Below are 13,534 nucleotides of genomic sequence, written 5' to 3' on the forward strand. Positions count from 1 at the left end.
CCGGAGCACCCGGAGGAAACCCACGCAGACACGAGGAGAATGTGCAAACTCCACACAGACAGTGACCCAAGCTGGGAATCGAACCCAGGTCCCTGGAGCTGTGAAGGAGCAGTGCTAACCACTGTGCTACCGTGCCGCTAATCGAGTCCCATTAAACATATCTTGAGTACAGGAGAGTGTAACAAAATCCTCGAATGTTACCAGGATTTTGTATCTAAAGAAAAGGTGACCCCATACACCTTGGGTGTGGCAAGTAAGTGATGAGCCATACTTAGGGATACAGGGGCCATTGTGCTGGGAAACAGCATGATCTTTCTACCAGAGAGTTCATGGAACACAAATGTGTCAGTGAACTGTATTGGGGGAAGTTGCATGCCTGTACCTTTGCATCAGGTGCATCAGGAGTGCAACTTTATTTCAGGGCTGGTAACTGTGAGGATTGTCCCTAGTTTACCTGTGGACAGGGTTCACCCACTCCTGGGCAATGATGTCCAGGGGAGAAGGCATTACTTTCCCCAGTGGTCTTAGACCAAGTAAGCTCAGCAGGTTCCCTTCCCGAACAGCCAGTTGAAGCGAATCACTTCACTTGCTTCACAAAAGCAAACCGATGGGTCTTCATGACAATCTGGTAGTTTCATGGTCATCATTACTGAGGCTAGCCTTGGATTCTAGTTTTATTTAATTTACTGAATATAAATTCCCCAGCTGCTGCTGTGATATTTAAACTCATGTCCCCAGAAGTCCATGCCTCTGGATTACCAGGCCAGTAATAGAAGCACTATGCTATCATATCTGTAAAATAGATGACTAAAGATAAAAGGTCAAAGATGAAACTTTTGGACTGGAACTTGGTGAACTTCAATGGACCTAGACCAAATTAAGTAATTGGAAAAATGGTAGATCCAGGACTAGATTAGCAATCAGCGATATTTAGCGTTAAAATGGACCATAAGACCATAAGATATAGGAGCAGAATTAGGCCATCTGGACCATCGAGTCTGCTCCACCATTCGATCATGGCTGATATGTTTCTTAAAGTTTATTTATTAGTGTCACAAGTAGGCTCACATTAACATCACAATGAAGTTACTGTGAAAACCCCGTTCTCGTGCCTTTGATTCCCCTACCAATCAAGAACCTATCTATCTCTGTCTTAAATACACTCAATAGATTGGTCTCCACAGCCTTCTATGGCAATGAATTCCACAGATTCACCACCCTCTGACTGAAGAATTGCCTCTTCATCTTGGTTCTAAAGGGTCGTCTCTTTACTCTGAGGCTGTGCCCTTGGATCCTAGTCTCTCCTACTAATGGAAGCATCTTCTCCACGTCCACTCTATCCAGGCATTTCGGTATTCTGTAAATTTCAATGAGATCGCCCCTCATCCTTCTAAACTCCATTGAGTACAGACCCAGAGTCCTCAAGCACTCCTCATATGTCAAAATGGATGAATTACAGATTAAATGTATTCCAATTAGGACTAATGAGAAAAGATGGAATGTCAACTGTAGTCATTCCATGGATAAATAAAGAGATTAGAGAAAAAAATGATATTGAAAAAAGGAGATAAAGAAGTAAATAATAGAAAGAAACCGCATTATCAAAGATAGAGAAAGGAAGCAAAAAAAAGATGTCAATTGGTTGACCTTAACCTACCTCAAGTCAACATCATATACTTCCTAATTAGTTACAGAAGCACTGGCAAAAGCTTGGAAAATAGACATTTGATTTCTGGTGCAGGATCTAGGTAGTGACATGCTAACACGTGGAGCATGGAGTTACGGAGGTGAACTGAATTTAACTTAAAAGGACATTTAAGTTTGGTCACAGCTTCATATTTCAACGATATGTTTGATTTTAATTTAGTTACTTCAGGTTTCCTTGGATAAGAACATACCAAGAGTTATGAGCTGACTGATCCCACCATGGATTCTTTCACATTCAGCATCTCTCTTCCTGCAGCCCCATTCTCCTTCCTGAGATTTGTACAGCTGTATCTTATGCTCCGCAGCAGTCAAGGGAACACTTGACCCGGGTTCAGTGGGGAAAACAGCTGAAATACAATAAGTACAATTAATCCAAAGGAAATAATACATTTCTGACATTCTCTTATAGATGGAGGGTGAAAACTAATCAAATCCAATTCAAACAAGGTTGATGGCAAACCTTTTGTCAAAACAAAAATAGCAACTGACTATGAACCTGCATGCGTAGCTGGGCATGCAAGAACAGATGTGAAAAAGTGAAACCTCTTCATAATTTTGAAGACTTCTTTCTGATCACCTCTCATTCTTCTATTTTTCAGAGAAAAGAGCTCCAGTCTTTTCAGCCTTTCTTGATGTTGTACCCTCACAGTTCTGGTATCAGCTTTGTGAATCTTTCTTGCACTTTCACCAGGGCTTCTTACTGTTAAGAGTCGTTTTGTTAGACGGAGAGCAGAAGCACGCTCAAAATTCGAAGCGTAGTCCAACGAAGGCTTGAAATAAAATTTCAACATAACTTGTCCGTTTTTCTATTCTGCTCCTCTCAAGAAGATCCTAGTGCTTTTGTTTGCACTTTTTTATGGTTTTGTTAATGTCCGGGTTAACACAGTAGGAAAGCAAAAAGTGGCAAGAGGGCAAAATGGGATGAGGGGTTACTGAAGCACAAATGGTGGAAGGAATGGAAAAGGGCTAGAGATCCAAGTTTTACCCACAACTCCAACCTAAAACATAGCTTGAGCTACCATCAGCATCTTTTCCACCCAAACAAACAAGGAAAAGGCAGACAGAGCTGCAGAAGAGGTCAGGGAAAAGCAAAAGAAATATAAGGAAATAAATTTCTGCTTTTATTGAAATAAAAGAAGAGGACAGTGAGAGAAACAGCTAGATGAAGACAACAGATGAATAGGACAGACCACATTCACCAACTCGGCGTGTACTACCACCGGATATCCATTATTTTATCATATTCCAAAAAAACGTTATAATTGAAAGCATTGTCATTTGGCTAGGATATGTATGTGAATTGATACATCAGCAACACTAAAGACCGCGAGAGAAATTCCATCAGCAATGTTTTCGTCACAAAGTCCAGATTCAATGAGAAGACTATCGAGCAAACGCTGGTGTGCTTGAAGCCAGCTCCACGAGCAATCAGGCGAAATACCTGCAAAATCAACTTCAATTGGACTTGGCACTGTGTCCAGGTGGGCGAAAAGCATTTCCCCTCAGAAGCATGGCAGCACTGACATGGGAGGAACCTATCCGTCAAGCCACATCATGCTTTGAATCATCATGTCATTTTGAAGATGAAGAGCAGTTGTGGAGAAGGGGAGGAAAAAATGAAGCAAATCCTGCCCACACCACCTCACAGGACATCCTACCCATGAACTCGAAGATCTGTGGATCCAGAATCATTCTGTTCAGTCACATGAAGACCAACAGCAGAAAGTTGTGACTCTTAAGTAGACATCGGGCCCGATTTTACCATTTTCATTCTAAGTGCTGAATCCGGGCGTAGTACAGATCGTAGTACAGGCGCCCCCATATGCTCTCAGCCATCTCCAGTCCGATTCACGCTGTGGGCGGGGCTTAGCACTGCCGGAACGATCGGAGCTCTGAACTGCGCATGCGCAGTTAGAAAAAAATTGGAAAAAGCGCGGATCGCTCCCGAGCCGCAGAAAGTGGAGAAAGCGGCCCGGGAGTGACAAATGGGAGCAAGGGTGTATCTCGGGGGGGCGAGTGGGGGGGCAGATGGATCTCTGGTGGGGGGGGGGGGGGGGGGGCAGATGGATCTCTGGTGGGGGTGTGGGGGGCAGAGGGGGGTCCGCTGCCACTCTGGGGGCGATCGGTGGGGGGGAGGGGGGGGGGCAGGGATGGCGATCGGTCTGGGCAGCGGGGGGTGGTGGATAAGGGGGACAGTGATGTGTGTGTGTCCCCCTTATTCACCCCCCCCCACTACCCAGACCGATCGCCACCCGTGCCCCCCTCCCCCCACCAATCGCCCGCAGAGTGGCAGCGGGCCCCCCTACCCCCCACCAGAGATCCATCTGCCCCCTCCCACCAGAGGTCCATCTGCCCCCCACCATCAGAGATGCATCTGCCCCCCCCACCAGAGATCCATCTGCCCCCCCACCATCAGAGATCCATCTGCCCCCCCCCCCACACCAGAGATCCCTCTGCCCCCCCCCTCCCCGAGATACATCTTACCTGCTGCCCTCCTCCCCCCATCCAAGACAACGATCTGGCCTCACTCCCTCCTCCCCCCACAGAGAATGGTCTGGCCTCACTCCCCCTCTCCCCCGTACAGCGATCTGGCTCACTCCCCGCCCCCCCCCCCCCCCCGCAGACGACGATCTGGCCTCACTCTTCCCCCCCCTCCACTGACAACGAACTTGCCTCACTCCTCCCCCCAGTGAATGGTCTGCCCTCACTCCCCCTCCCCTCCAGAGGAATATCTGACCCGCCTCCTCCCCCCCCCCCAACCAGACCACGATCTGACCTCACTCCCCTCCTCCCCCCTCCAACCAGAGAATGATCTGACCCGCCTCCCTCCTCCCCCCCATCACTGATCTGAGTCAGAGAGCCGTTGGAAGCTCTGAATGCGCTCTTCAGAAGCTGGAGCGCCCGACTCAGACTTTTATTTAGCAGGTCCCTAATAGCGCGGTTCCGGATCGACAAATGCGGTGGTAAAGGGGGAAATGCTGATAGAGTTGGGCGGGCAGTTCATTAATTCAATTTAAATGCATGCAAATGCATTTAAATCCTCCTTGCGCCCGATTTGGGCGCGGAACGGATCCCCGCCGTTTGCGGGTCTCGGTAAAGTGGCGATCTGTGCGGACGTGGGTGCAGATCGCGATAAAGGCCTCACACCCGACTTTACCGCGATTTCGCGCCCGAAAACGGGCACAAATTGTTGGTAAAATCGGGTCCATCATCCTCAAATCAAGGGCCAGCCAATGACAATGATCTGTGATGTCTCAAAGTGATTTCTAAACCTGCCTTTGAATACTTGAATAATTTTGGTAAAGAATTGAACAGAACGTACAAACGGCTTGAAAAAAAAAAATTCTGGCTGCTGTTTGACTGAACAGTCTTGGGAAATTGCACAGCTCCGTTCAACAGTATCAAACCCAAACCCAGCATTTTCAGAAACCGAGACTTTCCACTAAAAGCTTTAATGAAGGCACAAAGGATAATTCAATAGATAAATGTAACCACATTATTGTGAAGAAGGCAGTCTTCAGAATATTTAATTTTGTGTAAAACCTTGTTAAAAATTTTACATGAAGGAAAAAAATGGTGGATGACTTTCTTTCCGAGAAACTGTTCTGAGCAACTTGTAGAGAAAAGACAGTTTGGATCCTGTTCAATGGGATATGGCTAGCGAGGTGTGTCTTCTCAATTCCACTCCTCAACCCTCAGCTCCTAATACAGTGCCCTTCCCCAGCAATTCAGACATTTTAAAATTGATTTTTCCATAAGAAATATTGACATCGAGCTCAGAGTCGTGCTTGCCACATTTAATCTAACAAATAGATACACTTAATGCACCTTATTTTATAACATGCTACACATTAAAACAGCCAGCCAAGTAAACATTCAAACGGCATTATTTATTACATCCTGACAACTAATGGATCTAATGTTCAAAACGTATCAACGAACATTATAAAATATTATTGCCAAGTTTGTGCTGCTGCTGTACAGCCAACTGACCTGCTCTTCTAGTCGGGGAAGGGCTAATATATGGCCTCTGTGTTTGACCAGATTGCTGAGGAGCAGAATTGAAACAGTCATGCTGGTGATTTACTGCATCACATCCGCGAAGACAATACTGCTTAACTACTGCAACACTCTGAGTACAATCCCCCTTCCATATGAATCTTCTCTCCTCCTATTTAAATCTTGCCTCTCAAGATCCACTAAGACATACTTAGATGACAACATTGTGAAGTACATTTAAAAATAATATGTGCCTTTACATGGCGTGCCTTGCAACCTTCTCTTGTTGCATAGTCGCCCATTTTTGAAAGATGACCTCACAAGAACACAGTCTGACCAATATGTTTACTCCATGATCAATCTGCAGGAAGCAATCCGAAAGGAACAGAATAGCAGTTCTGTCCATCACTTCACTACTAGCCAAGAAAATCTGTCTTAAACTGGTCCCTCAACACCTTCAACCCAAGACACAAAAATGGTAACTTTATCATTGGGATGGTCAAATTTTAATTGCTAAACTGCCGTGTAATACTTACTGTCTACACATCACACCCTGACAGCTAATGATCAGATATTCAGAACATGCTATACAATAATTGATGTCACACAAGGTCCTTTTTTCCCCCGGAGTAGCAATTCACTTTCACTTCCTTCAGCATCATTCTTCTGAAGATTGCAATAACATTTCTACATCATAATTAAGGTGTTCTAATGTTCATATAAAAATAAACCGAGCATTGGTATTCTCCAAATTTTTCTCAAATTCTACTTCAAAATACTCAGCATTAGCTATGGAAAGTCATACAATCTAATATATAGAATCCCTACAGTGCAGAAGGAGGCCATTCAGCCCATTGAGTCTGCACCAACTCTCTGACAGAGTATCTTATCCAGGCTTTCTCTCCTGCCCTATCCCTTGACCCCACACATTAACCATGGCTAATCCATCTAACCTACATATCGTGGGACACTAAGGGACAATTTTACCTCTTTGGAGTGGGAGGAAACCGGAGCACCCGGAGAAAACCCACGCAGACATGGTGAGAACGTGCAAACTCCACACATACAGTCAAGGCCGGAATTGAACCCAGGTCCCAGGCTCTGTGAGGCAGCAGTGCTAACCACTGTGCCACCATCAAGTTGTGCATAACTGTTTCTATAATGTTATTTTAATAAAAGCAGTTAGGTGTTTTGCATATAAAAAGCCCAAAAGATATCAAAAAAACTATGATTTAGACAAAACACTGTGCAATATGTATGGTTATGGGCAAAGGCTCCTCCTATGATTCATTTTGCATTAGGTGCCTGGCTATCTCTATACAAAAAGAGCACCACGTGAAAGAAAGAAAATAGAAACACACACACACACACACACACACTTACCAGTGATCTCTATTATGCATATATCTGATATCTAATGTTTGATAGACTATAAGTTGTAGTTAAAGCAAAAATATTCTTGGATGATTCTTGAGTTTTCCCTGCACATACCATCAGCTGGTATCACTTCCATATCCCAAGGGCTCATCTTTTCAGTGTCTCCATTATCCCAGCTGGAAGCAGAAAGGCAAAATATAAGCCTCTGAGCCTGTAATAATATTCACAGATAAAACCCTGAATCACGTTTGATTTTAATTATATCTGAAATACTTATTTTTAAAGTTGAAAACATCGCTTTTAGGTATTTCACTACATGTCTTCGGAACAGAAGCATATCCTTCAAGACTGTTCTGGTATTCAATGAGATTGTGGTTGATCTGTGACCTCACTCCATAGACTCACCTTTGGCCCATATCCAATGCCTTTGATTAACAAAAATTGATGAGGAGGAGCAAAGGTGCAAAACTTTGGAAACACATCTCTCTTTTCAGCCATATTCAAGTACTTTTCCTCTCCTGATGGTGATTCTCTTAAATTCATCCCTCCTTTTGCCCCTTGATTTTCTATTATTCTTAGGATGCGTTAGTGTCTTCTACCATGTAGACAGATGCAAAATAGTTATTCACACACTCTGCCATTTTCCATTATTAATTCTCCAGTCTTGTCCTCTAAGGACCAATATTTATTTTAGCGACTCTCTTTTTACACACCCATAGAAGTTCCATCTGTCTACTTTTTAAAAAAAATCTCACTAGTTTACTCCCATATTCTAATCGCTACCTCTTAGTGATCCTTTGCTGGTTTTTACAATGTTTCCAATCTTCTGGCCTACCACTAATCTTTGCAGCATTGTATGCCTTTTTGTCCAATTTGAAACCACGTTTGCCACACACGGTTCATTCTTCTCATAGAGTCTTCTTTTCACTATGGAATATATCGTTGTTGAGAATTCTTCATTTGAGAAAGACTTTGGTTGTAAATGGGAAGTTCTGTGATATTACATAGTTAGATTTCCAGAAATCTTTTGATTGAAATTTGGCATAAAAGGTTGTTATTCAAGCATAAAGCATCTTTGGTAAAGGCTGGATGTGAATAACAACTTAAATTCCTAAAATGTTTCTCAGGGATAAGGAAACAACTGAAGGACAAGCAGTAGCAGGTACCAACTAGGAAAGCGATGCCACATTGTAGATGATACGCCAAGTGTCCCAGCAACTGGCAGGCCCAATAATATTTCATTAACAAAATAAGTAGATTCAGAACCATTTCAATTTGGTTGACTGTGTGGTGTTTGGGGGGGGGGGGACTGCAGATAACCTATGCAAAATTTGCAAGTAGGCATAATTATAATGGATGTAATTCAGTATGTATAAGTGCAATGAGTTACACACTAGAACATGCTCAGCAAGTGGCCTTGAAATCGCTAGAACAGGAACTGAACATGCAAAATCAATACAAAAGCAAAAGACTGCACTTCTGATGGTGGGGGACCCCAATTACATAGTCCTCTCTTGAATGTAACAGGTGATTCAGCTTCAACAGATACCCAAGCTTCCCACTTCCTAATAATCCTATACATGGAAAACTTTAAAATCCTCGTTATGTTTTGGTAAAAGTCCCAAATGTATGCCAATTGCGACCAATTTGCCAGTCAGTGGCGAATTAATTCTTGGAATGCTTTTTCGCTAAGGTAATGGAGGCGAAAGCTTTGGAATTATTCAAGAGTCAGTTAGATGTTTTATGCTTAATTTTACATACAGTCACAGTGCTTTATCTTACCAGACATTGTAGCACTGGAATAGACTATCAGGATAGTCTGGCTGTAGGGGCTCCTGGCTTTCAATGGTCCCAAACCACCACGCATCATCAATCACTGACCGAAATCGATCACCTAAAGTAGGTAGGAGGATAAAAGGACACTGGTATTCATATCAGTATAAAAAGCCTCTCCTTGGTAACTGTACTAAAATAATTACAAAGCAATCTTAAGCAGATTACATTTAAATAGTGTGCCAAGTGAGGAAAATTTTCGTAGTCTCCTGTAAGACACTCCATTTCTCATTGATAGAATCATAGAATTGCTACAGGACAAAAGATGACCGTTCAGCTCATTGAGCTCCTGAAGAACAATTCTTGTAAGGCCACTCCCCACCCTCTCCCCACATTCCTCCTTTTCAGATTTTACTTGTTCAATTTTACAAAATTTGGCTCATCTTATTGCCTCTACAATGTCCTATTTAAATTTCATTAATTTTATGCCCAACTGTGCAAATATTTTATTAAAATATATTCACTATAAAGATGGTGAATATTCAATTGCATTGTTCAGAGTGAGTAAAATTCACTTCTTCTTATAATTATGATATTTTATCATATACAGAACTATACAATACAAATTCACCACCCACACAATCCTAACACATATTCATTGGGAATGAACACAGCAGATAAAATAGGGGACATGATGATATTGCGCAGCCCTGGAATATTGGCAATTGAGATCAGCGATCACCAGCAACCTGTTCTGCTCCCTCCGTGCCAATGCTTCGGTTAAGAAAGCCCATCAACGCCTCTACTTTCACAGGAGGCTAAGGAAATTTGGCATGTCCACTACGACTCTCACCAACTTTTACAGATGCACCATAGAAAGCATTCTTTCCAGTTGTATCACAGCTTGGTATGGCTCCTGCTTTGGCCAAGACCACAAGAAACTACAAAGAGTCGTGAACGAAGCACAGTCCATCACGCAAACCAGCCCCCGATCCATTGATTCTGTCTGCACTTCCCACTGCCTCGGAAAAGCAGCCAGCATAATCAAAGACTCCACACACGTTGGACATACTCTCTTCCACCTTCTTCCCTTGGGAAAAAGATACCAAAGCCTGAGGTCACGTACCAACCAACTCAAGAACAGCTTCTTCCCTGCTGCCATCAGACTTTTGAATGGGCTCACCTCATATTAAGTTGATCTTTCTCCGTATCCTAGCTATGACTATAACACCACATTCTGCACCCTCCCCTTTCCCTCCCTGTGAATGATGCGCTTTGTCTGCATAGCACCCAAGAAGCTCCTGGCGGGGTGAGGCGTTAGTGGACCCGGAGACTTCAGTCCCAGGCCTGCTAATGAAATTTAAATCGGGATTTAAATATTTAAATCAGCTCCATACCGATTTCCAGCTGATTACTCCAAAACTCTTGGAGCCGGAGACTCGCGGAGGTAGCTGCTACAGCAGCGCAGCGGGCTGGGAAAATCGCCCCCAATACTTTTCACTGTGTACTAATACATGCGACAACAATAAATCAAATCAAAATCAAGCAGAAAGCACTCGAATACAATGTATACACTGTAAATTTTGTTTAATTATGGTCTGAGAGTGATTTAAATAAAGCACCCACTCCAATTCTGACTACAGAAATTGAAAACAAAATTCAGATTCTTCTCCTTTGTGCCTCTTGGCACTAATTCACCTCGGTCCAGTGCTCATACTCTATCTATGGAAAATACAAGTGGAGAATGTGCAACCAGAAGCACTTCATAGCACTTTTTTTTTTGCTGAATAATGCAGCCCTGGTAGCATTGAAATCTACACCTTGAAAACCACTAAAATTTACAATCGAGTTGCCCTGATGTTGTGGGGCACAGTCAGACCAGTTGTGCACAGGTCTGGGTGGAGTATTTGACACATTGTAAATGCCATGTTCGTGTTTAAGTAATTGGCTACTATATATTACTTTATTAAATTGCTTTATAGCACATGCATTTTGGTTATTAAGTTTCCTTCTTCAATGTCATAAAGCCAATTGCAATTCTGCAGGAGAGAGACAAACAGTATCTATTAACCAGATACTGTTTGTCTTATAGCAATCCTGCTGCTATAGTCATAGAAGTAATGAGTTTTGGAATATGTGACTAATGCCAATCAGAACAATCAAAAACAAAGAATATTCATTTGATCCGCCTTTACGCACCAATCTTCCATCGTCGAGATTTTGTCTCATCAAACTGCTGACGCAGCACGAGAAAGTCAATAACATCTGGCATATCATGGTACCTGGGTCAAGATAAAAACAAACACAAAATACTAAATCCTTTACAGGCAATGCAATCTTTTCCCCCTCAACAAAACAGGTTGAATTAGCAGGAATACTCATGGATAAAGTCTTAACCATACAAGACCATCAGATATCGGAGCAGATGAAGGCTATTTGGCCCATTGCTCCACCATTTAATGAGATCCTGGCTGATCGACTTTCCCATTTTATCCCCATAACCCTTGACTCCCTTACTGATTAAAAATCTGTCTATCTCAGCCTTGAACATACCTAAACGACCCAACCTCTACAGCCCTCTGCAGTAAAGATTCCACAGATTCATGAGCCTCTGACAGAAGAAATCCCTTCTCATCTCTTTCATAAATGGGCAACCCCCTACTCTTGAGATTATGCCCTCAGGTCCTAGACTCTCACACAAGGGGAAACAAACTCGCGTGAAAGCATATGGAGTGGAATTTCCTGCAGAGGGGCCCAGCGGGTGGGAAAAACGGAGTGCAAGCCCCAAGGACGCTTCTTCCGCCATATTTTTAGCCACTTAGGCAACAGAAAGTTAAGGGGCCAGTCCAGCAACGTCAAGCCGGTGGCCAGCAATTTAGGTTTTTAAAAGATTTTTCAAAAGCCTTTAATTCAGTGTCACATATGCGATTAATGAACAAGTTATTTGCATTGGGATTTAAAGGTAAACTTTACCAGTGGATAAAATCATTTTTGTTGGAGCATGTGGCCACTGATAATGGGATAATTATCAAATCCAACACACGATTTCTGGAGTTCCTCAAGGAAGTGCCTTAGGGCCCCTTTTACCGTGGTTTGTTTAATAACATTGATAGCCAGATTTAACGGAGTACATTTTTGAAATATGTGAATGACATTAAAATTTATTTGGAAGTTAAGAAAAATAATCCAGGACCCTCGACTGCACTTCTCCAGATTGAACTCTCTGCAATGGTGCAGTGGTCCAAGGAGTGGCAACTTACTTTTAATGTGGCAAAGTGTTCAGTTCTCCATTTCGGCCACAATAATCCTAATTCACAGCACCATATCGATGGCCAGTCTTCAGCACATTCAACCACTGGAAAGGATTTGGGTGTGACTGTCACAAGTAATCTGAAGTTTATGAATCATGTGGCTCAGGCAGTGTAGCAGGCAGGAAATGTTTTACAGGCGCTGAATGCATCCTTTTTGAGTCAGGATGTCAGCGTTTATCTTAAACTCTCTAAGCAGCTGATATGCCCACATCTGGAGTGTGCATCCACAGTCTGGAATCCACACTATCAGAGCAATATACAGTTTACAGCGAGAGTGCAAAGACTGTTACCAGGAAAATGGAATGCATAGGGGGATAACTTATGAGGAGCATTTAAGAATTCTTGGATTACAATCTTTAAAGAGAAAACTGAATTTTGATTTAGTTGAAGTTTACAAATTAATACACGGCCTTACAACCTTTATGCCTGAAAAGGTCTTTACTTGCAATTACCATATTTTGCGTGATCATCAGTATAAACTACAGAAATTTGGTTCACATCTTGATACCAGCAATTCTTTTTCCCACATTGAACTCTTGACACTTGGAAAGCTTTGCTTAATTTTGTTGTCAATGTTGAAAATGTCATGACTTTAAGAAGACTTGTTAGAAACATCGGAGGAGATCTCGAGCCCGCGTTCTCCACCTGCGGGAATGTGGGTGGGGGCTTAAGGTCCACGAAACCCTAAAGTCGCGCATCTCACCGGCGAGATTGTGCCTTCCAAATTTCGCCATCCCTCATCTGCGACGTTATCAGATTCATGCCCACAACGGACGTGAACCTGATTTAAATACGTAAGCATATAATTAAACACCCCCTCCCCGTACACTGATCCGAGCTGTATTTTCAAACCTCGCCGACGTGAAATCGCATTGGCGCAGGTTCACCCAGACATGAATCTCTCGCGGGAATCCCCTCAGGGGCTTAAAGGTGAGGATAGCCCCTGGGGGAGAGCTAGATGGCCAAGCAATGCCCCCTTAGCAATGCCTCTTGGCACAGGTTGGCACTGTCAGGTTGGCACCATGCCCATGCCACCCTGGCTGTGTGCCAACCTGTGCCAGGGCAGTGCCATGGGCAGACATCAATGGTAGTCTCATGGGGGAGGGATTCATTTGTGGTGATTGGGGGGGGGGGGGGGGGGGGGGGGTGAAGTAAGAGAGTGCAGCCGTGAAACACGCCCACCTCTTTCTTTTTGGGACAGAGTGTGGTAAGGTCTGGAGAGAAAACCAGTGCGTTTCTATCGCCAGAACCACCACTCTGCCAATTTTTGCTAAGACTTCGCCGATAGTGGGATTTCTATGTATGTACGTGCTTCATGGCAGCAGAGGCGACCCGTGATTGGCCGGGGGCTGGATCATCTGGTCCCT

The 13,534-nt window shown here is 43.4% G+C and overlaps 1 protein-coding gene across 3 annotated transcripts in view; it reads right to left on the reverse strand.

Annotated features, from left to right (window-relative positions):
• Positions 1-13,534, reverse strand: part of phip (PHIP subunit of CUL4-Ring ligase complex) — a 228,272-nt gene that overhangs the window by 45,718 nt on the left and 169,020 nt on the right. For all 3 annotated transcript variants that reach the window (XM_078212450.1, XM_078212449.1, XM_078212448.1), the window contains exons 27-30: positions 11,056-11,138; positions 8,866-8,977; positions 7,198-7,259; positions 1,899-2,054 (exon numbers count right to left, since the gene is read on the reverse strand). In XM_078212450.1, the coding sequence (XP_078068576.1) occupies positions 1,899-2,054; positions 7,198-7,259; positions 8,866-8,977; positions 11,056-11,138 (413 nt within the window). The remainder of the gene's footprint in view (positions 1-1,898; positions 2,055-7,197; positions 7,260-8,865; positions 8,978-11,055; positions 11,139-13,534) is intronic.

The sequence above is a fragment of the Mustelus asterias genome, chromosome 5 (genome assembly GCF_964213995.1).
Source record: "Mustelus asterias chromosome 5, sMusAst1.hap1.1, whole genome shotgun sequence".
Classification (NCBI taxonomy): domain Eukaryota; kingdom Metazoa; phylum Chordata; class Chondrichthyes; order Carcharhiniformes; family Triakidae; genus Mustelus; species Mustelus asterias.